Raw genomic sequence first — 25831 nt, 5'->3', positions numbered from 1 at the left:
CAAACTAATAATTGAAATCCAAATTGTTCTAAAAATAAAAAAAATTAATTCAAAAATAATAATTTTAAAAAATAGAAGATTCTGAGCTTCATCTTCGTCTTGGACTATCTCCACCCATTTGTCCAACCATCTGATTCAACTCGCTAGGATAGCATCCGAGTTAAAGCAGCTGTTGCTTGTTTCTTTGCTAGAAATTTAGGGCATTGGGGTTTCCAGTGGCCCTTTTCATTGCAATAGAAGCATTTTCCTTTTGGTTTATCACCTGGAGTAGCAGCCTTTTTCTTTTCAACTGTTTTCACATCTTGAACAGGCTTCTTGCTATTATTCCACTTCTTCTTGTTCTTGGGTTTGGAAGTAGAGGCAAAGTTTGCCTCAGCCTTAGCCGCCCCATTAGCATTCCCAGAATTATGAGCTTTAGATCCTCCTTTCTGTGGTCCTCCAATCAAATTTTAAAATGTCTGAAGGTCATTTGCCAACTCATGAAATTCTTGTTCCATCTTGTTCATGACATAATTTGAAGTGTAAGGTTGAAAGGCTGGAGTCAGACTTTTCAAGATCAGACTCACTTGAGTTGTCTGATCCATAACAGCTCCATCATTCTGAGCAACCTGGAAGTAACTCGCCATTTGGAGAAGGTGATCACGCACGTTCTGATGAGGTTTCATCCGTGCATTGATGAAATTCCTTGTCACTTGAAAGCAAGATTGAATTGATGCCATCCCGAATAGTTCAGTTAACTGGTTCATGATTTCTGCAGCCGTGTCAGTGTTAGCAAACCTTGTTTTCAAGGTGTCAACCATGCTAGAAAGCATGAAGTATCGAGCTTTTTTATTGGCATTCTGCCAACGCCCGTACTTCTTTTTTACTGCTTTGGTTGCATTATCACCCGACTGCTTAGGAGACGGTTCAATTAACACAAACATGGCATTTTCACCAATGAGAGCAATGTTAATGTTCTCTTTCCATTTTGGAATGTTAGATCCATTCAGCTTATTATCATTCAACAGTGACATCATGGGGTTGGTCATTGTCATGTTGGATATGTTGGAATATTTATTTTACCAGGATCTAAGATCTACTCACAAGTATGTTGTTTAAACACCCTAAATATGAACTTTCTAGAACGATAAATTAAACACATATAAAGTTAAGAAAACCTTACATTGATGCAGCGGAATTAATGTCTCCTTCCACTCAGATCTCTAACCCTTGTATCCTTTTTGTAGCAGAGTATAATCAAGATCTGAGCCCGAATGTCCTTCTTCTTCAAGTTTGATCATTCACAGTCTTCCAATCTATGATTGAGTTACTGCTTGCTGTGTGTGGGCACTTACTCTTTCACTAGGGTCGAAATTGATCAAGGAGAAAAGAAGAGAGAGGGTTTTGGCCAGGTATAGAAAGTGGGGAAGGCTCAGTTTTTCTGAAGAGAGAAATTTCTGTCAGAAAGCTAATGAAAGCTTATGAAAGCATGTTATGTGACTGAGCCATCACTTTCTATTTATAGGCTACTATTAGGTTTAGGATAAGAATTATTTGGCATTAAAATAATGAAAATATTAATTTGAAATCCCACATTAAGTGGCCGGCCATGGTGTTATAATGGGCCTCACTTGATTTTGCAGTTTTATCAAATTTTATCTCTATTTTCTCAAAAACGCCAATTTTCCAATTCTAACCATTTAAATGCCAAAACTAATTATTTAATAACTAAAATAGATTATTAAATAATATTGTCATTTAATTTAATTATTAATTAGACATATAAAGTCCATTAATAAATAAATAAACCTAGAAACTCTTTTCTTTACAATTTCACTCCTGCTTAGTGAAAATTCATAAAATTAGACATAGTCTAACTTTAGAATTGTAATTGATCAATCAAGAATCAATTAATGAGTCTTACAAGCAGAATATTCTCAACTAGAATGGGGACCATGGATCTATATGCTGAGCTTCCAATAAGTGAACCAAATTTACCAAGTAAATTCCTACTTATTAATTCTTCGTTGAATCCACTCTTAAAACTTAGAATTGCACTCTCAGACTTATATAGAGCATATTGTATGTTCCACGATATCAATACACTATCTCATTTAACCATTGTTATAATCTTATTGTGATTTAAAGATCCTCTATATAGATGATCTACATCGAGATGGGATTTCTTTACCGTTCTCACCCCTCAATGTATTTTGCCCCTTAAAACACTTAGCTACCTGTAAATGGTGTTTAGTGATCTAATGATTAGTCAGTTAAACAAGAACTCATCCATTTACTTCTATTTGCTAAGCTCGAAGGGAATCATCACTTGACTTCTATACACCAGTAGAAGCTATAGATTCCATATTTATGTTCAGCACTCCCACTCAATCATACTATCATGTTCCCAAAATATACGTATCACTTTGACCCAAAAGTAGGCTTAACTAATAAATCAAAGAACATGAATAGCACTCCTGAGTTGAGCCTAAGCATATCAGGATTTAGATTCTTTTAATCTTAAGATCAACTACTGATATTGACTTGGAAAGATATGTATAACGGTAAGTTTGTAATATCTTAACTTAGTTGCAATATCGGTCCAGTCCAATGTATACTCCATACATTCGAAACTAGTATACTTTACTAATGTCCTGGAAAGAACATAACACTTACTCCAAGTGTAAGTACACATCATCGCTGATTATCACATTAGTGTAAATCCAATAACACTGATGAAACAGGGACCAAGTCTTTTGATTCATATGATCACAATCACATTCAACTGTGTTGACGATACTGTAATTGTGAATAAACATATGATCTGGATTTAACTGATTTTGTGTGTATGAATGTAATAAACATATTAAATGTAACACCCTAACTATCTTAGGCGTATTACGTGATTTTTAAACGTACTGTGCAGCTCGTTGCTAGTCAACGAGGTTTATGGAAAAACGTGATTAATTAAAATTTTGCTTTTTTCATTAAACTTATAAACCATTTTGCAAAAAGTCTCGGGATCCCGATTTATAAAAATATTTACAAACGTTTTTACTGTTCAACTTTTACATCAAAATAAAGTCGTCTAACGACAGTTACAAAATCTCAGCCCTGCTGTCCCGAGGATCGTACGCTCCAGGCCTAACCGCCCCAACATGTACAATCTCATATGCTCGGTCACGGTCCATCAGCTACAGCCTTGCCTTTACCTACACATGAACATAAACTGTGAGTCGACAGACTCAGTAAGAAAAGCATAATAATAACATACATAAAACTGACTGCCGTGTCCAACACGATACTGAGTCCCGCTACTGCCATGTCCAACATGGTACTGAGCACTACTGCCATGTCCAACATGGTACTGAGTTTTGAACGTTCAGGGGACGGTACTATTGACAAGTATCCTCCTGATCGGTCGAACCGGTCATACTCCGCCGCCGGTCATACTCCGGCTGTCGTACCGACGGGATAGGTCAATAAAGATCGAACCACCAACCAAGTGTCGGCTGATCGGTCGAACCGGTCATACTCCGCTTCTTGGTCATACTCCAGCCTGTACCGACGTGACAGGGTTGAGTGGTTCGAAGCCTAAATACATATCTAATGTAATCTAGCAGGCTTCCTACATGCACGCTAAACATGTAATCTACATATGCATACTGTTATACTAATCTTACCTGGATTCCGATTTCAGGTGTGCCGGTCAACCTGACTGGAACTGAAGCTGAACGGCGGATTATTGGCTCCTAAACCATAAAAATCACAACGCTATAAGTGACACGCTAAATCACTTCCCGGGGACTAAAACTTGAAACTAAAAGTTTCCCTATCGATAAAAAGCATGGCAATACCCCTAAAAACCCAAAAACGAGGAAAACTAGGGTTCTGAAAAATCCCCAACCGTAGACCGGTTGCCCAACCGAATTCCGGTTCGGGAAATTACGAACCCCCATCCGAATGGGATGCTCAACCGGAATTCCGGTTCCTCGCAGGCAGCAACCATAAAATCTCATAACTTGACCAATTCGACCCCAATTGGTCCCAAACTTTCCAGACCTGTTCTATATGCCCCAAATAACAATTCCAAGGCATCAAATTCACCCAGAAAACACATATGCAAAATTCACCATTGGAGCTCAAGCTTTGAGTTCCAAACTCAAGCTTGAGCAAAACCACCTAACATGCATCCTAACCTATTTAATTCTACTCAAGTAAGCATATAATCATCTCTGAAAACATACAAGAACACCCAGCAATTCACAGAAACATAATCACACTATTTTACTCCAAAAAACCACATTTTTGCATATAAAATTCAAACTTTAAACAATCAATCTAACATGCCTTCAACACAGCTCAATCAACAACAATAATCATGCTTTAATCCTCATAAATCAACAACAAAAACACAGCAGTAACATCTCTCAAAATCACATGCATTTACTCAACTATTTTCACTTAAATTTCAAGAAAACACAAAGGAAATTATAAGGGATCAAACCTTGACTTGAATTACACTTAGAGGAGAAGAAAATCACAAGCTTTAGGCAGAAAATTCCCAGCCCTAGCAGCCCAAGTCTCAGCCGAAAAGAGGGAGAAAGAGAGAGCTTTGAGTGTTTGATTTTTTTTGAGAAAAAATGATTTTATTTTCTAAGTTTGGAAAAATGAATAAAAGCTATACATATCATTATATTCAGCCAAATAAACACTTAAGTAATTATTTATTTTCCATTTAATAAATCACATAAGACAAAACACAAATGGGGCAAAAAGACCATTTTGCCCCTCCACCATAAAATCACTAAAATCATACTAAAGGGGTATTTTTGGGACATTCTAAATTCCCGGCCATTCCCGACATTCCCAATGTCTAAAACCCGTCCCCAAAATACTAACATACTAAGTTGTGATTTCTACTGAGCCAAACGCCGCGTTCCAAAATACCGGACACCGGAAATGCGAAATATAAAAACTGTTGATGACATAATTATGCATATCTGAATTTCATAATTAACAATGATAAATTATTTAAATGGCTATAAATAATTTCCTGATTAACATAAATAACTGCTAATTTCCAAATTAACTAAGCGGGCTTTACAACTATCCCCCCCTTAAAAGGATTTCGTCCCCGAAATCTAACCTGAATAACTCTGGATATTGAGCTCGCATATCTGACTCAAGCTCCCAGGTGGCTTCTTCCACCTTACTGTTTCTCCAGAGAACCTTGACCAACGCTATGGTCTTATTCCGAAGGACTTTATCCTTCCTATCCAGGATCTGCACTGGCTGTTCCTCATAAGACATGTCTGACTGAAGCTGAAGGCTCTCATAACTGAGTATATGAGAGGGGTCTGAAACGTATTTTCTCAGCATTGAGACATGAAATACGTTGTGCACTGCTGATAAAGCTGGAGGCAATGCTAACCGATATGCCACTTGACCTATCTTCTCGAGAATCTCGAAAGGTCCTGTAAACCTAGGGCATAACTTGCCTCTTTTCCCGAAACGTTTAATCCCCTTCATCGGAGATACTCGCAAAAACACATGATCCCCTACTCGGAACTCAACATCCCTACGTTTCGGATCTGCGTAACTCTTCATGCCTTTCTGTGAGGCAAGCATTCTAGCTTTTATCTTTTCTATTGCCTCATTGGTCCGCCGAACCGACTCGGACCTAGGTATTTCCTCTCCCCTGTCTCATCCCAGTGGATAGGGGATCTACACTTTCTACCGTACAACAGTTCGTAGGGTGCCATCCCTATCGTACTCTGGTAACTGTTGTTGTACGAGAACTCTATTAACGGTAGGTATTTATTCCATGAACCCTCAAAGTCCATAACACAGGCTCTCAGCATATCCTCCAATATCTGAATTGTCCTTTCGGTCTGACCATCTGTCTAAGGATGGAATGTTGTACTGAATTTCAGCTTCGTACCCATTGCCCGTTGCAAACTTTGCCAAAATTTGGAGGTGAATTTCGGATCCCTGTCCGAAACTATAGACTTCGGTACCCCGTGAAGTCTCACTATCTCCCTGACGTACAGTTCTGCCAACTGATCCACTGAAAATGTTGTTCTGACCGGCAGAAAATGAGCAGATTTCGTAAATCGATCCACCACTACCCAAATGGAGTCATACATACCCGTGGTCCTAGGTAACCCGACCACAAAATCCATCGTAATATCCTCCCATTTCCATTCTGGTAGGGTTAGAGGCTGCAACAACCCCGTCGGTCTCGATGTTCGGCCTTGATCCGGCGACACGTGAGGCATCTCGAAACGAATTCTACCAAATTCTTCTTCATACCGCTCCACCAGAAGTACGGTTTCAAATCTTGGTACATCTTGGTGGTGCCGGGATGCAGAGAATATGGAGTAGAATGAGCCTCCTCAAAAATCTCATTCCTCAGTTCCACAATTCTCGGAACACAAACCCTAGCTTTATACAAAAGCATCCCACTGTCTGTCACTGAAAAGTCTTTGGCTTGACCAGCCAATACCTCATCTCGGATCTTCACTAACTCCGGATCTGTCGTCTGAGCAACCTTTATTCTTTCCAACAGATCAGATTGCAGCGTTAAGTTGTGAAGCTGACCTACCACAAACTCGATGCTGGATCTAACCATATCCACTGCTAGCTGAGGTGAGATCTGAACCATGCTAGCTACTTGCCCGGGACCCTTTCTGCTCAGGGCATCGGCCACTACATTGGCTTTCCCGGGATGGTAAAGGATCTCACAATCATAATCCTTCACTAATTCCAACCAACGCCTTTGTCTCATGTTCAAATCTTTCTGAGTAAAGAAATACTTGAGACTTTTATGGTCGGTATAGATCTCGCACTTCTCACCATACAAGTAATGCCGCCAAATCTTCAGTGCAAAAACCACTGCGGCCAATTCTAGATCATGAGTCGGGTATCGCTGTTCATAATCCTTTAACTGACGGGAGGCGTAAGCGATAACCCGATCGGCTTGCATCAATACGCACCCCAAACCCTGTTTGGATGCGTCACAATAGACCACGAACTTCTCCTTGTCCGAAGGCAAAGCTAGTACTGGAGCCGGTAATCAACCTCTCGTTTCGGCTCCCGAAAACTAGCTTCGCATTTATCTGACCAGATAAATCGCTGATTCTTCTTTGTAAGCTCGGTTAGGGGCATTGAAATTTTGGAGAACCCCTCCACGAACCTACGGTAGTACCCAGCTAATCCCAAAAAGCTTCTGATCTTTGTCACTGTCTTCGGTCTCGGCCAATCCCTGACGGATTCAATCTTCCCGGGATCCACCTTGATCCCATCTTTACTCACAATGTGCCCTAGGAAGGACACCTGAGACAACCAGAACTCACATTTCTTGAACTTGGCGTAGAGTCTATGTTCTCGAAGTCGTTGCAGTACCATCTGAAGATGTAACTCATGCTCCTCTTCTGACTGAGAGTACACGAGGATGTCGTCGATAAACACAATCACACAGATATCGAGGAAATCCTTGAATACTCTATTCATCAGGTCCATGAATGCTGCAGGAGCATTGGTTAGTCCGAATGACATAACCAGGAACTCGTAGTGTCCATACCTAGTGCGGAAAGCCGTCTTTGGAATGTCCTCCTCTCGGATTCTCAACTGATGATAACCCGAACGGAGATCAATCTTAGAAAAGACCGTCTTCCCCGAAGCCGATCGAACAAGTCATCGATCCTAGGTAATGGATATTTATTCTTCACCGTCGGCTTGTTCAACTCTTCGTAGTCGATGCACATCCTCATAGATCCATCCTTCTTCTTCACGAACAAAGCGGGGCTCCCCGGGGTGACACATCGGGCCGAATGAACCCTATGTCAAGCAACCCTTGGAGCCGAATCTTCAATTCCTTAAGTTCGTGGAGCCATCCTATACGGGGCTTTAGAAACCGGATCCACCCCCGGTGCCAAGTCAATCACGAAGTCAATCTCCGAGATGAGGTGGTAACCCCGGAAGTTCTTCGGGAAAAACGTCCAAAAATTCCCGAACCACACTGATGTCCTTCGGCCGAATGGTGTACGGCCGAGTGGTGTCCACCACCACGGCCGTAAACCCTAAGCACCCACCGTGCAATAATTCTCTCGGCCGACATCGCCGAGATCACGGGATCCGAGATCCCTGAACCGAACCCACAAATACGAACGGTTCTTCACTTTCCGGTTGAAAGACCACCATCTTCCTCTTACAGTCAATGCTCGCCGAATATTTAGATAGGAAATCCATTCCTAAAATAATATCGAATTCGACTAAGCTCATCTCTATCAGATCAGCGCTTAACTCTCTACCATCTATCCTGATCGGCATAGACCTAATCCACCTATTGGAGATAACCAATTCTCCGCCGAGTAACGGGGTTCCAAACCCTGATTCATATCTATCAAAGGGTCTACCCAACTTACTAAAGACTCTGGCCGCCACATAAGAGTGTGTAGCCCCAGAATCAAACAGCACTGAATAAAGCGAGTTGTTAATAAAAAGCTGACCTGTAACAACTGATGGGCTGGCATCTGCATCAGCCTGCGTGATCGCGAATACCCTGGCTGGAGTGGGTACCGCTGGAGCTCTCGGTGCCTCCGGCGGAGTTGGGGACATTCCCTCTTGAAGTGCCGGGCATGCCACAATGAAAGCATCCTGCCCTTGCACTCTCCCCGATGATGCCTCTTGCGGCTAGGGCACTCGGGTTAGGAGAATCGGGTCTCATTACCACCGGGACGACTCCTGCGTTCGGTTCCCCGGAACCTCTTGTTCTGGCTCGAGCCGCCGGAAGCAGTGGGTGCCCTCTTCCTCTGATCAATGGCCGAACCACTACTCCCCCTGCTAAAGCCTGATGCGGGAGGGGTAGGAGCTCCGCCACCAACCGAGATGCGGGCCGAATGCGACATACACCCCACCGCGCCCTCGGCTCGCGGTGCCTTCTCCACCATCCGAGCGTAGGTGGTGCGTCGTCGATGGTAATCATCGGGTCATGCACGATCTTGGGACTCAACCCGTCCGGATACTTCTCCTTCTGCTGAAATCGGTCGGCACAATTCCCGAGGCTAACCTCGCCAGCCGGTCAGGCGAGTAGTATACTCAGTGACGCTCATGTTCTCCCGCTGGGTCAGGTGAACGAACTCTTTCCTCTTGGCGCTTCTGACCGCCTCATTATAGTATTTCGCATTGAAGAGTTCTTGGCACCTCTCCCAAGTCATGGTGGTGACATCGTGAATCTGAGACACCATGTCCCACCATACCAGGGCATCCTCACAGAACCGAAATGTGGCGCACACCACTCGTCGTTACGGTGACACCCATAAAGTTCGAGTTCAGTGATCACCGTAAGCCCTTTGCTCGGCTTTCGACACATCCGGACCTCCCGGGAATACGGAGGTGCTTGCTTCGAACCGCTCATACAACGGTTCCAATCTATGGGCCGCCACCACTATCTCGGCACAGGCGGCGGGGGCGGTGCCACCGGAACTACGGCCTTGGGCTGCGGGAGCACCCCGCCGTCTCAACCTCTCGAATCTCGAGGTCTTGTTCTTCGATCCGGGCTTGCATCTCCGCAAACCGCAACTCCCGGTTCGGGGCTCCCCGATCGAGTGGGGAGCACGGGCAGCTGTGGCGGGTCCTCAACACCCCGACCACGAGCCCCGCCTCGGGGACCTCTACCTCGGCCACTAGCGGGTGGGGGAAACCGAGCTCCCTCTCCCTGATTCGACCCCACGGAGTTGCCCCGACTCCTGGTAGTCCGCCTGGCGTCCATCTAGTTAGAACCGCCTGCGAAACCAAGAGTTGGCATATCAGGTCGTATTCAAGGCGAGCTTACTAACGCCGCTTAATTTGGAAATTAGAAATGAAACATGCGCCTACTCTACTATCAGGCTACTAACATGCTTCCTAACAGGCTTTTCTTTTACATAACTGAATAAAATAAACTACTAAAGCAATAAAGGCTTACTGAACCGTGAACCGAGCTAACTGCTGATGATGATTGTACATGTCGTGACGATCTTCGGAAGACAACACAGCGGCTACGATACCAAATTGTAACACCCTAACTATCTTAGGCGTATTACGTGATTTTTAAACGTACTGTGCAGCTCGTTGCTAGTCAACGAGGTTTATGGAAAAACGTGATTAATTAAAATTTTGCTTTTTTCATTAAACTTATAAACCATTTTGCAAAAAGTCTCGGGATCCCGATTTATAAAAATATTTACAAACGTTTTTACTGTTCAACTTTTACATCAAAATAAAGTCGTCTAACGACAGTTACAAAATCTCGGCCGTCGTCCCGAGGATCGTACGCTCCAGGCCTAACCGCCCCAACATGTACAATCTCATATGCTCGGTCACGGTCCATCAGCTACAGCCTTGCCTTTACCTACACATGAACATAAACTGTGAGTCGACAGACTCAGTAAGAAAAGCATAATAATAACATACATAAAACTGACTGCCGTGTCCAACACGATACTGAGTCCCGCTACTGCCATGTCCAACATGGTACTGAGCACTACTGCCATGTCCAACATGGTACTGAGTTTTGAACGTTCAGGGGACGGTACTATTGACAAGTATCCTCCTGATCGGTCGAACCGGTCATACTCATTGCTGGTCATACTCCGGCTGTCTGCAGACGGGATAGGTCAATAGACGAACCACCAACCAAGTGTCGGCTGATCGGTCGAGCCGGTCATACTCCATTCTTGGTCATACTCCGGCTGTCGTACCGACGTGACGGGGTTGAGTGGTTCGAAGCCTAAATACATATCTAATGTAATCTAGCGGGCTTCCTACATGCACGCTAAACATGTAATCTACATATGCATCTTGTTATACTAATCTTACACGGATTCCGATTTCGGGTGTGCGGTCAACTTTGGGCCCGAAGCTGAACGGCGGATTATTGGCTCCTAAACCATAAAAATCACAACGCTATAAGTGACACGCTAAATCACTTCCCGGGGACTAAAACTTGAAACTAAAAGTTTCCCTATCGATAAAAAGCATGGCAATACCCCTAAAAACCCAAAAACGAGGAAAACTAGGGTTCTGAAAAATCCCCAACCGGCAGACCGGTTGCCCAACCGGAATTCCGGTTCTGGGAAATTCTGAACCCCCATCCGGAATTCCGGATGCTCAACCGGAATTCCGGTTCCTCGCAGGCAGCAACCATAAAATCTCATAACTTGACCAATTCGACCCCAATTGGTCCCAAACTTTCCAGACCTGTTCTATATGCCCCAAATAACAATTCCAAGGCATCAAATTCACCCAGAAAACACATATGCAAAATTCACCATTGGAGCTCAAGCTTTGAGTTCCAAACTCAAGCTTGAGCAAAACCACCTAACATGCATCCTAACCTATTTAATTCTACTCAAGTAAGCATATAATCATCTCTGAAAACATACAAGAACACCCAGCAATTCACAGAAACATAATCACACTATTTTACTCCAAAAAACCACATTTTTGCATATAAAATTCAAACTTTAAACAATCAATCTAACATGCCTTCAACACAGCTCAATCAACAACAATAATCATGCTTTAATCCTCATAAATCAACAACAAAAACACAGCAGTAACATCTCTCAAAATCACATGCATTTACTCAACTATTTTCACTTAAATTTCAAGAAAACACAAAGGAATTTATAAGGGATCAAACCTTGACTTGAATTACACTTAGAGGAGAAGAAAATCACAAGCTTTAGGCAGAAAATTCCCAGCCCTAGCAGCCCAAGTCTCAGCCGAAAAGAGGGAGAAAGAGAGAGCTTTGAGTGTTTGATTTTTTTTTTGAGAAAAAATGATTTTATTTTCTAAGTTTGGAAAAATGAATAAAAGCTATACATATCATTATATTCAGCCAAATAAACACTTAAGTAATTATTTATTTTCCATTTAATAAATCACATAAGACAAAACACAAATGGGGCAAAAAGACCATTTTGCCCCTCCACCATAAAATCACTAAAATCATACTAAAGGGGTATTTTTGGGACATTCTAAATTCCCGGCCATTCCCGACATTCCCAATGTCTAAAACCCGTCCCCAAAATACTAACATACTAAGTTGTGATTTCTACTGAGCCAAACGCCGCGTTCCAAAATACCGGACACCGGAAATGCGAAATATAAAAACTGTTGATGACATAATTATGCATATCTGAATTTCATAATTAACAATGATAAATTATTTAAATGGCTATAAATAATTTCCTGATTAACATAAATAACTGCTAATTTCCAAATTAACTAAGCGGGCTTTACATTAAACATATTAAACCATTAGCATGTAAAATTCATGCAAACATCAATCACTTCAAATTTCTTATATTGATAACTAATCAGATTGTAAAGAGTTTTATTTAGGGCATAAAACCCAACAAACTCCCACTTGCACTAATATAAAACAAACTGTGCAAATAGGTCAATCTGATGTCTTGATCTTCAGACCAAGTGTAGTATATTTGAATCCACCCAAACTTCTGGAAACTAGTTCATAAATACATTTATGAAACATCCTTTACTATATGCTTTACTCATCAAGGGATACTGAAATCTTTACTGTTTTAAAAGTACATCTGAATTAACAGAAGACATATCTCTCATATTTTAAAATATGTAATTGAGATAATACAGTGTAGACTTTTCTTCAGTGATATAACTTTCTGGTATTTTCGAATAGACCAAGTTATAGTTCTTCTCTGGTAGAGCTTGAATTATTATACAATAATTCCTCCACCCCAAAGTAAGCACCATCTCATAGAAATCGAAATTAGATGGTGAGATACAAGGATAACTGATACACAGTTCCTTAATATCTAACATATAGATCACTTTCATAAATCTTTCTTGAATATCTTCTAATGTTCCCTATTTGATTACATCTCAGATAGCTCCCACTCAATAACAGATGTCTGGTTAAATAATGCTTTTAACCTCTGATTGTTTAGAGAGTTACCTAGTTGTGACTTTTGTATTAGTCTTAAACTTTAAGTTAAGACTAAGTCATCAACATAGCAGACTAGTATTTTGAAGTGAAAAATACATGCCAGAGATAAAGTAATAAAAATTAAGATACCATCAAAATTTATGAGGATTAAGAATTCTTGGTTCAAGTCATTCGAATGGACTGAACTAGAGTTCTTTATCTTATTCTCATAATTCTGATAAGCTATACCTATCCATGTGAATGGTTAGATTTGCTTTTCAGTAGTGTTCTTAAGTACCTATCACAATTATCAACCTAATGAAGATGGGTATAGAACTTTAAAATTCTCCCACTCAATTAAGGTTGTGTGAAACTTTATCAAAGAACTTTCAAAGGTCTCAAACTTTTACTTACAACAGTAAAATCGAAATGGAACATACAATCAAGATCAAGAATTTATATTGATAACAGCTAACTCATTATATTACTTCCATGTTTAAAGAAGATATGTGTTACATAGGGAATTGTGGAATGGACTCCACCCCTAAGAATATACATATAGGGTACTATGGATAACCTCCACCCCTAAGTATATAGAGATTATGATCCACCCCTAAAGGTTGTAAAGATCATGATTCTCTTAGTGTGATAGAGTTTATGTGGAGTTGAATACTATCCAGAGTTCATTAGATATAAAAGATCGTTGAACTGCATAGTTTTCTTAACTTTTCTCCACCCCTATCAGATCAAAAGATCCTTTTATTAAACAAATTCTTAATAATTGTATGAGAATTAACAATTATTGATAAACATAGAAATAATTTCTAGTGTTTATTTAATATAACTCTATGAAGAGTTGTAAATATTATAGAATTTGCATCAATAATAAAAACACTTACACATACAAGTAACAAATATGATGTGGTAATAGTTGATGAAGATAAAATAAATGAAGCTCAATCTCATAAATTGCAATGGTGTTTTCGAAAAAAAAGAAACTTTATTAATAATAATAAAAAAAAAGTATTGCAACAATATGAGAATAACAGGGATAAATATCCCTAACTAAAATTTGAAATCCAAATTGTCTTTAAACTAAAACAATTAATTCAAAAATAAATTGAAGAGCTTCATCTTCATTTGAACGATTTCACCCTTGGTCCAGCTTTCTGATCCAACTCAATTGAGTTCAAGTAGCTTGGCCTATAAGAAGAAGAAAACAAATAAACAAAGTTAGTCCAGAATCATAAATCCAATTGGATAATAATTCACTAAAACTCTTAAAGTTTATAGATGGAAATACCTTGTTTCTTTGCAAGAAGTTTAGGACACTGGGGTTTCCAATGACCTTTCTCATTGCAGTAGAAACACTTTCCTTTAAGTGTAGCATCACCAGAAGGAGCAGCCTTTTTATTCTTCATGGCTTTAGTTCGCTTCTTGGTGTTGTTCCACTTCTTCTTCGATTTGGGCTTTGAAGCAGAGGCAACATTTGCTTCAGGTTTCATCGTCCCATTACCATTCCCAGGATTATGAGGTTTACTCCCTTTCTTCTTGGGTCCTCCAATCAAATTTTCATAAGTTTGAAGGTCATTGACTAATTCATGAAAGTCAATTTCCTTTTTATTCATGACATAATTTGATGTGTATGGTAGAAATGCTGGAGTCAGGCTATTCAAGATAAGACTTACTTGAGTAGCACTGTCCATTTCAGCACCATGATCCTGGGCTTCTTGGAAATAACTTGACATGAGGAGAACATGGTCACGCACGTTTTGATGAGGTTCCATCCGTGCATTAATTTACTTCTTAGTCGCGTCAAAGCGTGACTGAAGTGATGCCTTACCAAATAGCTCATTTAACTTCGTCATAACTTCAGCAGCCTTCTCAGTTTTAGACAACCGAGTTTTGAGGGTGTCAACCATGCTAGAAAGCATAAAGTATAGAGCTTTGTCATTTGCTTTCTGCCAACGCTCATACTTTTCTTTCACAACTTTGGAAGCATTGTCCCCAAGCACTTCAGGTGACGGCTCAGTTAAAACAAACAAGGCACTTTCTCCTATGAGAGCAATATTAATGTTCTCATTCCACTTATTGAAGTTAGATCCATTCAGCTTGTTTTCAGTTAGCAGTGATAACATGGGATTCATTTTGACAAAACAGGATACTACAAAATAATAGAAATCAACAAATAGAAATAAATAATGGTTTAACACACAAAATCAATTCAGAAATTATAAGCACATAGCAAGTAGGAATGATATGAGAAAATACTTAAAAATTCAATCCTAAATAATTTCCAAGGTTTTTCAACAAACTGATATCAGTCTCCCGTTTAGGCGAGAGTCAAAGCTACCATCCATTGAATAGAGTTGTCAGCTCATCTAAAATGTTAAACATTCTAGCAACCTTTTATTCGATCAAGATTGGAATCCAGCGTTGTCCCGTTTAGGCGAGAGTCAAGGCTATTCTATCTCATGAGCTTTTACCATTGTTTCGCAATTTTCAAGTCAAATATGGTCGCCACCATTAGGGTGATCTATACCATATAAAACACTTACAAACCACTTATCATGCGAGATTAAACGGTGCGAAATTGCTAATGAACGTTCCTCCATTAGGGAGGATTACTCACTAAGACAAACGCGGTGTAAAACCCACAATAGAGATCGAATATCTTAATAATAATAAAGCTCATTCTTTAAAATGTATTTTCTTTATTATTCTAATAAATAAAATCTCATTAAATTCGAAATTAAGAATTGAAAAATTCAAAAATAAGAATTTAATATAATATTTATAAAATTATACTTAGATGGTGATTGAAATAAAATTAATTATTTCCATCTTAGTAATAATCTTAAATATAAATATTAAGGAAATTAATTTAAGTTGAATTAAATTAGATTAATTAGCAACTTAAAAATTTCCTTTGAGAATATATTTATTGAATTCGAAAAATAAGTATATAAAAAATACAATTTTCGAAAATAATAAAAAATAGAAAAGAAATACTTCAAGCAAAAATATCACCTATCTAGATTTTCTTTTGACTAATTAATTCAATTTCTAATAATATATATATATTTTAAATTCATTTATTTTAAATTAATCAATTAAATGAAAAAATCATTGATTGTAGTTGGTCCAAGAATTAATTAAAATAAATAATTAATTTACAACTCAATCTATTTTTCAAAATAAAAAATTCGAAAAATATTGCATAAATTAAATGCAATTTTCGAAATTGATTAAGAAAATAAAGAAAAATATATATATTGAAAATTATTTAAATTTAAGTTGAAAAATTAAATTTCAACCTAAAAATAATTTTTTATTCAATTAAGTGTCATGAAAAATCAATAAATATTTAAGTATCATGATGAAAATCAACTTAGATATTTAGATTTTTCAAGTTAATTAAATGTATTAAATTCAAGAAATAATAATTAAGTGTAGAGAAGGCTTAATTATTTATTTCTAGTTTAATACTAGGAAAAATATACTTAATAAAATTGTAGCAAAATTAATTATTTAAATAATTAATTTCACAAAGTATAATATTTTCCTATTTAAATATTAGAAATAATAAGTAGTCTAGAAATTACTATCTAGAAAATATCTTATTTGACTCAGTATCTTTTCAAAAATTTGAAAAATATCTAATTTAAGTTATATAGAAAAAATCTAAAACTTAAATAATTTCAAATTTAGATTTAATTAAATATCAAAAACTAAGTTGTAACCACTTAATTTGAAGATATCTTTTTAAGTTAATATTCGAAAAGATATTAACCTAAAAAAATATCTAAAATATTCCATTTTAAGTTAATATTCGAAAAGATATTAATTTAAAAAATATCTTAAGAATCTTTAATAACTAATGCCTAGGATTCCTCAACTTGATTTAAAATTTAAATCAAATATTCAAATTTAAGTTAGATAAGAAAAATCAGTTGTTACAACTCATTTATAACTTAAATAGGAATATTTAATTAAATAAGCTCCAGAAAGAATCTAGTTAGTTAAAATTCTATATTTAATTAAATACAAGAAAAATACAAATAGTTTGTCTAGAAATAATATCTAAACTAAAAGTATTTTTCTTAAAATTAACTTTAAAATATTAAAATGAAAATAAATTTCATATATTTTAAAAGTTAATTATGTTGCTAATTCAATTTTATTAGGTCAAACTAATATAATTAACCTAGTACAGTTATTCAAATCAGGCAAATGGGCCTTCACAATTGGGGTAGTTCATGTGAGGGGTGCTAGGTTCAGTATGTCGTACCCACTTCTATGGCTCCCAACTCTCACACAAGGCCCAAAAGAGAGGAATTTAACCTTAAAATAAATAACTGTTATTAATTGAATAGGTCCAATAACTAAATGGACCTAAATAAAATCTATCATGGTGTGACATTTTATTTAGCAACAACCTATATGCATCTATATAATAAAATAAACATATAGGCTCACACAGGCACACTTTGGATGGATCCTATCATGTTGCTAGGTCATACACAGATGAAAGAAGATTGTAAAATTTACCTGTTACAAACTATTAACTTGACCAAGGGAGCCATCAGATCATTAGATCTGGCAAAAAGTAACCATGACTATTTGCAATCAAGTAATAATAGGTTTTAAAAACTTACAAACAAGCTAAAACCACATACTCTTGCAACAAGGTTAGCTGGATAGTTGGAAGTAGGATTTATTTAATTTTAAATAAATAATTTCGAAAAATAAATAATTAAATAAATAAATAAAAAATAAAAAAAATATTTTAATTTTCGAAAAAAAAATTTTAAAAAAAATATTTAATTTCGAAAATAAAAAAAATAAATTTAAATTTTGAAATTATTTAAAAAATAAATATTTAAAATTAAACCTACTATTTTGAAAAAATTAGGTTTCAACCAACCTAAATATCATTTCAAAAATTTGCTAACTACTTTTAAAAATTAAATGTTATTTTAAAAATAAAAAATTAGAAAAGATAAATGAAATATCTTTTCAGATTTTAAATTTAATTTAAATAAATAAAATAACAAAATTTAAAAGTTAGCAAAATATCTTACATCTATTTAAAATTACATGATTATAGTTATCTTATTTTAAATTTAAATAAGGTCAAATTATTTAAAAAGATTTAATTTAAAAAATAGTTAAAATCTGACCTTAAATTTAAAAATAAGATAAGATATAATCAAATTTAAAAATAAGATAGATAATTAAGCAATAAGATAGATATTTACTATTTAAAAAATTCAAATTACACTAATATCTTGAATTAAATTTAAAAAATATCAAATTAATTCATAATGATAATTAGAATTGAATTAGGAATAGTAAATCTATTAATACAAAACGACACAAAAAATCGGAAGTTAATTCCATGAAAAAGCATGAAAAAACGAAGAAAAACGAAAAAATTGTGAGTTGTACGGACAGTTTTCGCGATCGCAGGAAAATTTCAGCACAACTCCGATTTTGTTGAATCTTCAAAGAATCAGAACTAATTCAAATTAAATCGAAATTGAGTTCTGTAAAAAAGTAACTTGCTTAATTTTTTCCATACTATCCATTAAAAATAATTCCAGAAACAGAATCGCAATTATTTTTCACGAAAATTTACAAACATCAATCAATCATCAAATAACAATCAATACAACATGATACCATCCAAAAACAAACAAACAATCTTTTTAAAGTCCAAATTTCATGTAAGTAAATCAATTACCATGGCTCTGAGGCCAGTTGTTGGAATGTTTATTTTACCAGGATCTTAGATCTACTCACAAGTATGTTGTTTAAACACCCTAAATATGAACTTTCTAAAACGATAAATTAAACACATATAAAGTTAAGAAAACCTTACATTGATGCAGCGGAATTAATGTCTCCTTCCACTCAGATCTCTAACCCTTGTATCCTTTCTGTAGCAGAGTATAATCAAGATCTGAGCCCGAATGTCCTTCTTCTTCAAGTTTGATCCTTCACAGTCTTCCAATCTATGATTGAGTTACTACTTGCTATGTGTGGGCACTTACTCTTTCACTAGGGTCGAAATTGATCAAGGAGAAAAGAAGAGAGAGGGTTTCGTCCAGGTATAGAAAGTGGGGAAGGCTCAGTTTTTCTGAAGAGAGAAATTTCTGTCAGAAAGCTAATGAAAGCTTATGAAAGCATGTTATGTGACTGAGCCATCACTTTCTATTTATAGGCTACTACTAGGTTTAGGTTAAGAATTATTTGGCATTAAAATAATGAAAATATTAATTTGAAATCCCACATTAAGTGGCCGGCCATGGTGTTATAATGGGCCTCACTTGATTTTGCAGTTTTATCAAATTTTATCTCTATTTTCTCAAAAACGCCAATTTTCCAATTCTAACCTTTTAAATGCCAAAACTAATTATTTAATAACTAAAATAGATTATTAAATAATATTGTCATTTAATTTAATTATTAATTAGACATATAAAGTCCATTAATAAATAAATAAACCTAGAAACTTGTAAAGCCCGCTTAGTTAATTTGGAAATTAGCAGTTGTTTATGTTAATTATGAAATTATTTATAGCTATTTAAATAATTTATTACTGTTATTTATGGAATTCAGATATGCATGATTATGTCATCAGTAGTTTTTTATATTTCGCATTTCCGGTGTCCGGTATTTTGGAACTCGGCGTTTGGCTCAGTAGAAATCACAACTTAGTATGTTAGTATTTGGGGACGGGTTTTAGACATTGGGAATGTCGGGAATGGCCGGAAATTTAGAATGTCCCAAAAATACCCCTTTAGTATGATTTATGTGATTTTATGGTGGAGGGGCAAAATGGTCTTTTTGCCCCATTAGTGTTTTGTCTTATGTGAGTTTTTATTTGGAAATTAAATGTTTATTTTATTAAATGTTGGCTGAAATAATGTGTTATATGCCTTAAAACTCTTCTTTCCCTCACATTTTACACTTAGTCAAAATTAGAAGTTCATTTCCAAAAAAATCACACACCAACTCTCTCTCTCTCTTTCGGCCAAGCTTTGAGCAGCAAGGAGGGGGTGTTTTTCCTTTGATTTTGGCTGGTTATTCATCATCTTTTAAGGTCCATTGCAAGCTAGGTTGGTTCATGTCTCTCCTTCTTTAATTTCTTGAAAAATATGATGAAAAATGATGATGCATGCATGAGTTTTTAGTTGATTTTGCTGCTGTGTTTTTGTGGTTAATTTGTGTGATTCAAAGCATGATTATTGATGTTGATTGAGCTGTGTTGAAAGCATATTAGTTAGGTTGTTCAAGCTTGTAGTTTTTATGTGAAAAAGTTATGAATTTTGGAAAGAAATGTTATATTTTGTTTCTGTGAATTGCTGGATGTTCTTGTATGTTTTCAGAGGTGTTGTTATGCTTAGTTAAGTAGAATTAACTAGGCTAGGATGCATGTTAGTGGATTTAACCAAGTTTGAGTTTTTGAACTCAAAGCTTGGTCTTTAATGGTGAATTTTGTATATGTGCTTTCTGGGTGATTTTGAGGCTTTGGATTTGTTCTAGGGATAGTTTAGAACAGGTCTGGAAAGTTTGGGACCAATTGGGGTTGAATTGGTCGAGTTATGGGATTTTTAGTTGGTCGCTCGCGAGGAACCGAATTCGGTTGTGCATCCGGAATTCCGGATGGGGGTCCTGAATTTCCCAGAACCGGAATTCCGGTTGGGCAACCGGTCTTCCGGTTGGGGAATTTTTCCGAACCCTAGTTTTGCTCGTTTTTGGGTTTTTAGGGGTATTGCCATGCTTTTTATCGATAGGGAGACTTTTAGTTTCGAGTTTTAGTCCCCGGGAAGTGATTTAGCGTGTCACTTATAGCGTTGTGATTTTTATGGTTTAGGAGCCGATGTCCGCCACTCGGCTTCGGTTCCGGTCGGGTTGACGGCACCTGAAATCGGAATCCAGGTAAGATTAGTATAACAGTATGCATATGTAGATTACTTGTTTAGCGTGCATGTAGGAAGCCTGCTAGATTACATTAGTTATGTATTTAGGCTTCGAACCATCCAACCCTGTCACGTCGGTACGAGACAGCCGGAGTATGACCGACGGCGGAGTATGGCCGGTTCGGCCGATCAGTCGACACTTGGTTGGTGGTTCGGTGCTATTGACCTATCCCGTCGGTACAGTGGAGTATGACCAGCGGCGGAGTATGACCGGTTCGACCGATCGGGAGGATACTTGTCAATAGTACCGTCCCCCGAACGTTCAAAACTCGCACCATGTTGGACATGGCGGTAGTGCTCGGTACCATGTTGGACATGGCGATGGCGGGACTCAGTATCGTGTTGGACACGGCAGTCAGTTTTATGTATGATATTATTATGCTTTTCTTACTGAGTCTGTCGACTCACAGTTTATGTTCATGTGTAGGTAAAGGCAAGGTCATGGGCGATGGACCGTGAGCGAGCTTATGAGATTGTACATGTCGGGGCGGTTAGGCCTGGAGCGTACGATCCTCGGGACAGCACGGCTGAGATTTTTGTAACTGTCGTTAGACGACTTTCATTTTGATGTAAAAGTTAATCAGTTAAAACTTTTGTAAAGATTTTTGAAATCGGGATCCCGAGACTTTTGTAAAATGGTTTATAAGTTTAATGAAAAAGCAAAATTTTAATTAATCACGTTTTTCCATAAACCTCGTTGATTAGCAACGAGCTGCACAGTACGTTTAAAAATCACGTAATACGCCTAAGATAGTTAGGGTGTTACAATTTGGTATCAGAGCCGCCAGGTTGTCTTCCGAAGATCGTCACGACATGTACAATCATCATCAGCAGTTAGCTCGGTTCACGGTTCAGTAAGCCTTTATTGCTTTAGTAGTTTATTTTATTCAGTTATGAAAAAGAAAAGCCTGTTAGGAAGCATGTTAGTAGCCTGATAGTAGAATAGGCGCATGTTTCATTTCTAATTTCCAAATTAAGCGGCATTAGTAAGCTCGCCTTGAATACGACCTGATATGCCAACTCTTGGTTTCGCAGGCGGTTCTAACTAGATGGACGCCAGGCGGACTACCAGGAGTCAGGGCAACTCCGTATGGTCGAATCAGGGACAGGGAGCTCAGTTTCCCTCACCTGCTAGGGGCCGAGGCAGAGGTCCCCGAGGCAGGGCTCGTGGCCGGGGTGATGAAAACCCGCCACAGGCTGCCTGAGCTCCCCGCCCGATCGTGAGCCCCGAACCGGGAGTTACGGTTTGTGGAGATGCAAGCCGGGATCGAAGAGCAAGACCTCGAGATTCGGAGGTTGAGACGGCGGGGTGCTCCTCAGCCCGGTGCCTATTGTACCGCGGGCACCCGCCCCCGCCGCCTGTGCCGAGTTAGTGGTGGCGGCCCACAGATTGGAACCTTTATATGAGCGGTTCCGAAGCAAGCACCTACGGTATTCCCGGGAGGTCCGGATGTATCGAAAGCCGAGCCGGTGGGCGACGGTGATTACCGGAGTCGAATTTCATGGGTGTCACCGGTAATGACAGAGTGGTGTGCGCCACGTTTCAGTTTCAGGAGGACGCCCTGGTATGGTGGGACATGGTGTCTCAGATTCACGATGTCACCACCATGACTTGGGAAAGGTTCCAAGAACTCTTTAACGCGAAATACTATAATGAGGCGGTCAGAAGCGCCAAGAGGAAAGAGTTCGTTCACCTGACCCAGCGGGAGAACATGAGCGTCACTGAGTATACTACTCAGTTTGACCGGTTGGCGAGGTTAGCCTCGGGAATTGTGCCGACCGACTTCAGCAGGAAGGAGAAGTATCTGGACGGGTTGAATCCCAAGATCAGGCATGACCTGATGATTACCACCGACGACAGCACCACCTATGCTCGGATGGTGGAGAAGGCACTCCGAGCTGAGGGCGCAGTGGGGTGCATGTCAGATTCAGTCAGTACTCCGGTTGGTGGCGGGGCTCCTACCCCTCCCCGCATCGAGCTTTAGCAGGGGAGTAGTGGTTCGGCCATTGATCGGAGGAAGAGGGCACCCATCGCTTCCGGCGGCTCGAGTCGAACAAGAGGTTCGGGGGAACCGCAACGAGAGGGAGTCGTCCTGGTGGTAATGAGACCCGATTCTCCTATCCCGAGTGCCCTAGCTGCAAGAGGCATCATCGGGGTGAGTGCAAGGGGCAGGGATGCTTTCATTGTGGCATGCCCGGACACTTCAAGAGGGAATGTCCCCGGCTCGGCCGGAGGCACCGAGAGCTCCGGCGATACCCACTCCGGCCGGGGTGTTCGCTATCACGCAGCCGATGCGGATGCCGGCCCATCGGTTGTTACAGTCGGCTTTTTATTAACAACTCGCTTTATTCAGGTCTTTGTTTGATTACGGGGCTACACATTCTTATGTGGCGGCCGAGTCTTTAGTAAGTTGGGTAGACCCTTTGATAGATATGAATCGGGGTTTGGAACCTGTTACAGCGGAGAATTGGTTATCTCCAATAGGTGGATTAGGTCTATGCCGATCAGGATAGATGGTAGAGAGTTAAGCGCTGATCTGATAGAGATGAGCTTAGTCGAATTCGATATTATTTTAGGAATGGATTTCCTATCTAAATATTCGGCGAGCATTGACTGTAAGAGGAAGATGGTGGTCTTCCAACCGGAAAGTGAAGAACCGTTCGTGTTTGTGGGTTCGGTTCAAGGATCTCGGATCCCGGTGATCTCGGCTATGTCAGCGAGAGAATTATTGCACGGTGGGTGCTTAGGGTTTCTGGCCGTGGTGGTGGACACCACTCGGCCAGACACCATTCGGCCAGAGGACATCAGAGTGGTTCGGGAATTTTTGGACGTTTTTCCCGAAGAACTTCCAGGGTTACCACCTCAGCGGGAGATTGACTTCGTGATTGACTTGGCACCAGGGGTGGATCCGGTTTCCAAAGCCCCGTATAGGATGGCTCCAGCTGAACTTAAGGAATTAAAGATTCAGCTCCAAGGGTTGCTAGACATAGGGTTCATTCGGCCCAGTGTGTCACCTTGGGGAGCCCCGGTTTTGTTCGTGAAGAAGAAGGATGGATCTATGAGGATGTGCATCGACTACAGAGAGTTGAACAAGCTGACGGTGAAGAATAAATATCCATTACCTAGGATCGATGACTTGTTCGATCAGCTTCAGGGGAAGACGGTCTTTTCTAAGATTGATCTCCGTTCGGGTTATCATCAGTTGAGAATCCGAGAGGAGGACATTCCAAAGACGGCTTTCCGCACTAGGTATGGACACTACGAGTTTCTGGTTATGTCATTCGGACTAACCAATGCTCCTGCAGCATTCATGGACCTGATGAATAGAGTATTCAAGGATTTCCTCGATATCTGTGTGATTGTGTTTATCGACGACATCCTCGTGTACTCTCAATCAGAAGAGGAGCATGAATTACATCTTTAGATGGTACTGCAACGGCTTCGAGAACATAAGCTCTACGCCAAGTTCAAGAAATGTGAGTTCTGGTTGTCTCAGGTGTCCTTCCTAGGGCACATTGTGAGTAAAGATGGGATCAAGGTGGATCCCGGGAAGATTGAATCCGTCAGGGATTGGCCGAGACCGAAGACAGTGACAGAGATCGAAGCTTCTTGGGATTAGGCGGGTACTACCGTAGGTTCGTGGAGGGGTTCTCCAAAATTTCAATGCCCCTAACCGAGCTTACAAAGAAGAATCAGCGATTTATCTGGTCAGATAAATGCGAAGCTAGTTTTCAGGAGCTGAAGCAGAGATTGATTACTGCTCCGATACTAGCTTTGCCTTCGGACGAGGAGAAGTTCGTAGTCTACTGTGACGCATCCAAACAGGGTTTGGGGTGCGTATTGATGCAAGCCGATCGGGTTATCGTTTATGCCTCCCGTCAGTTAAAGGATTATGAACAGCGATACCCGACTCATGATCTAGAATTGGCCGCAGTGGTTTTTGCACTGAAGATTTGGCGGCATTACCTTTATGGGGAGAAGTGCGAGATCTATACCGACCATAAAAGTCTCAAGTATTTCTTTACTCAGAAAGATTTGCACATGAGACAAAGGCGTTGGTTGGAATTAGTGAAGGATTATGATTGTGAGATCCTCTATCATCCCGGAAAAGCCAATGTAGTGGCCGATGCCCTGAGCAGAAAGGGTCCCGGGCAAGTAGCTAGCATGGTTCAGATCTCATCTCAGCTAGCAGAGGATATGGTTAGATCCAGCATTGAGTTTGTGGTAGGTCAGCTTCACAACTTGACGCTGCAATCTGATCTATTAGAAAGAATAAAAGTCGCTCAGATGACAGATCCGGAGTTAGTGAAAATCCGAGATGAGGTATTGGCTGGTCAAGCCAAAGACTTTTCAGTGTCAGATAGTGGGATGCTTTTGTATAAAGCCAGGGTTTGTGTTCCGAACAGTGCGGAACTTAGAAATGAGATCTTTGAGGAGGCTCATTCTACCCCGTATTCTCTGCATCCCGGCACCACCAAAATGTACCAAGATTTGAAACCGTACTTCTGGTGGAGCGGTATGAAGAAGAATTTGGTAGAATTCGTATCGAGATGCCTCACTTGTCAGCAGATCAAGGCTGAACATCAGAGACCAGCAGGGTTGTTGCAGCCTCTAACCCTACCAGAATGGAAATGGGAGGATATTACGATGGATTTTGTGGTCGGGTTACCTAGGACCACGGGTTTGCATGATTCCATCTGGGTAGTGGTGGACCGATATACGAAATCTGCTCATTTTCTGCCGGTCAGAACAACATTTACAGTGGATCAGTTGGCAGAGTTATATGTCAGGGAGATAGTGAGACTTCACGGGGTACCGAAGTCTATAGTTTCGGACAGGGATCCGAAATTCACCTCCAAATTTTGGCAGAGTTTGCAACGGGCAATGGGTACGAAGCTAAAATTCAGT

The 25831-nt window shown here is 39.4% G+C and overlaps 1 protein-coding gene across 3 annotated transcripts; it reads right to left on the bottom strand.

Moving 5' to 3' along the window:
• Positions 1–2942: 2942 nt before the first annotated feature.
• Positions 2943–8579, bottom strand: LOC133039466 (uncharacterized). 3 transcript variants are annotated; one of them, XR_009688624.1, is made up of 2 exons: positions 8493–8579; positions 2943–3191 (listed from the first exon to the last, which is right to left on the bottom strand). XR_009688624.1 is itself a non-coding variant. In XM_061118382.1 (2 exons), the coding sequence occupies exons 1-2, from the start codon at positions 5509–5511 to the stop codon at positions 3188–3190; spliced, it is 387 nt and encodes a 128-aa protein (XP_060974365.1). In that variant the 5' UTR covers positions 5512–5517; the 3' UTR covers positions 2943–3187. The 3 variants fall into 3 exon arrangements, 1 of the variants encoding a protein (XP_060974365.1); XR_009688623.1 differs by lacking the exon at positions 8493–8579 and adding an exon at positions 3663–3874; XM_061118382.1 differs by lacking the exon at positions 8493–8579 and adding an exon at positions 5129–5517.
• Between the last annotated feature and the right edge of the window lie 17252 nt (positions 8580–25831).

The sequence above is a fragment of the Cannabis sativa genome, chromosome 6, assembly GCF_029168945.1.
Source record: "Cannabis sativa cultivar Pink pepper isolate KNU-18-1 chromosome 6, ASM2916894v1, whole genome shotgun sequence".
Taxonomy (NCBI): domain Eukaryota; kingdom Viridiplantae; phylum Streptophyta; class Magnoliopsida; order Rosales; family Cannabaceae; genus Cannabis; species Cannabis sativa.
This window is presented reverse-complemented; position numbering and strand designations above follow the sequence as displayed.

Coding starts and splice junctions, on each gene's coding strand:
- LOC133039466 (XM_061118382.1), bottom strand. CDS start 5,511: ATGAAGGGGATTAAACGTTTCGGGAAAAGAGGCAAGTTATGCCCTAGG.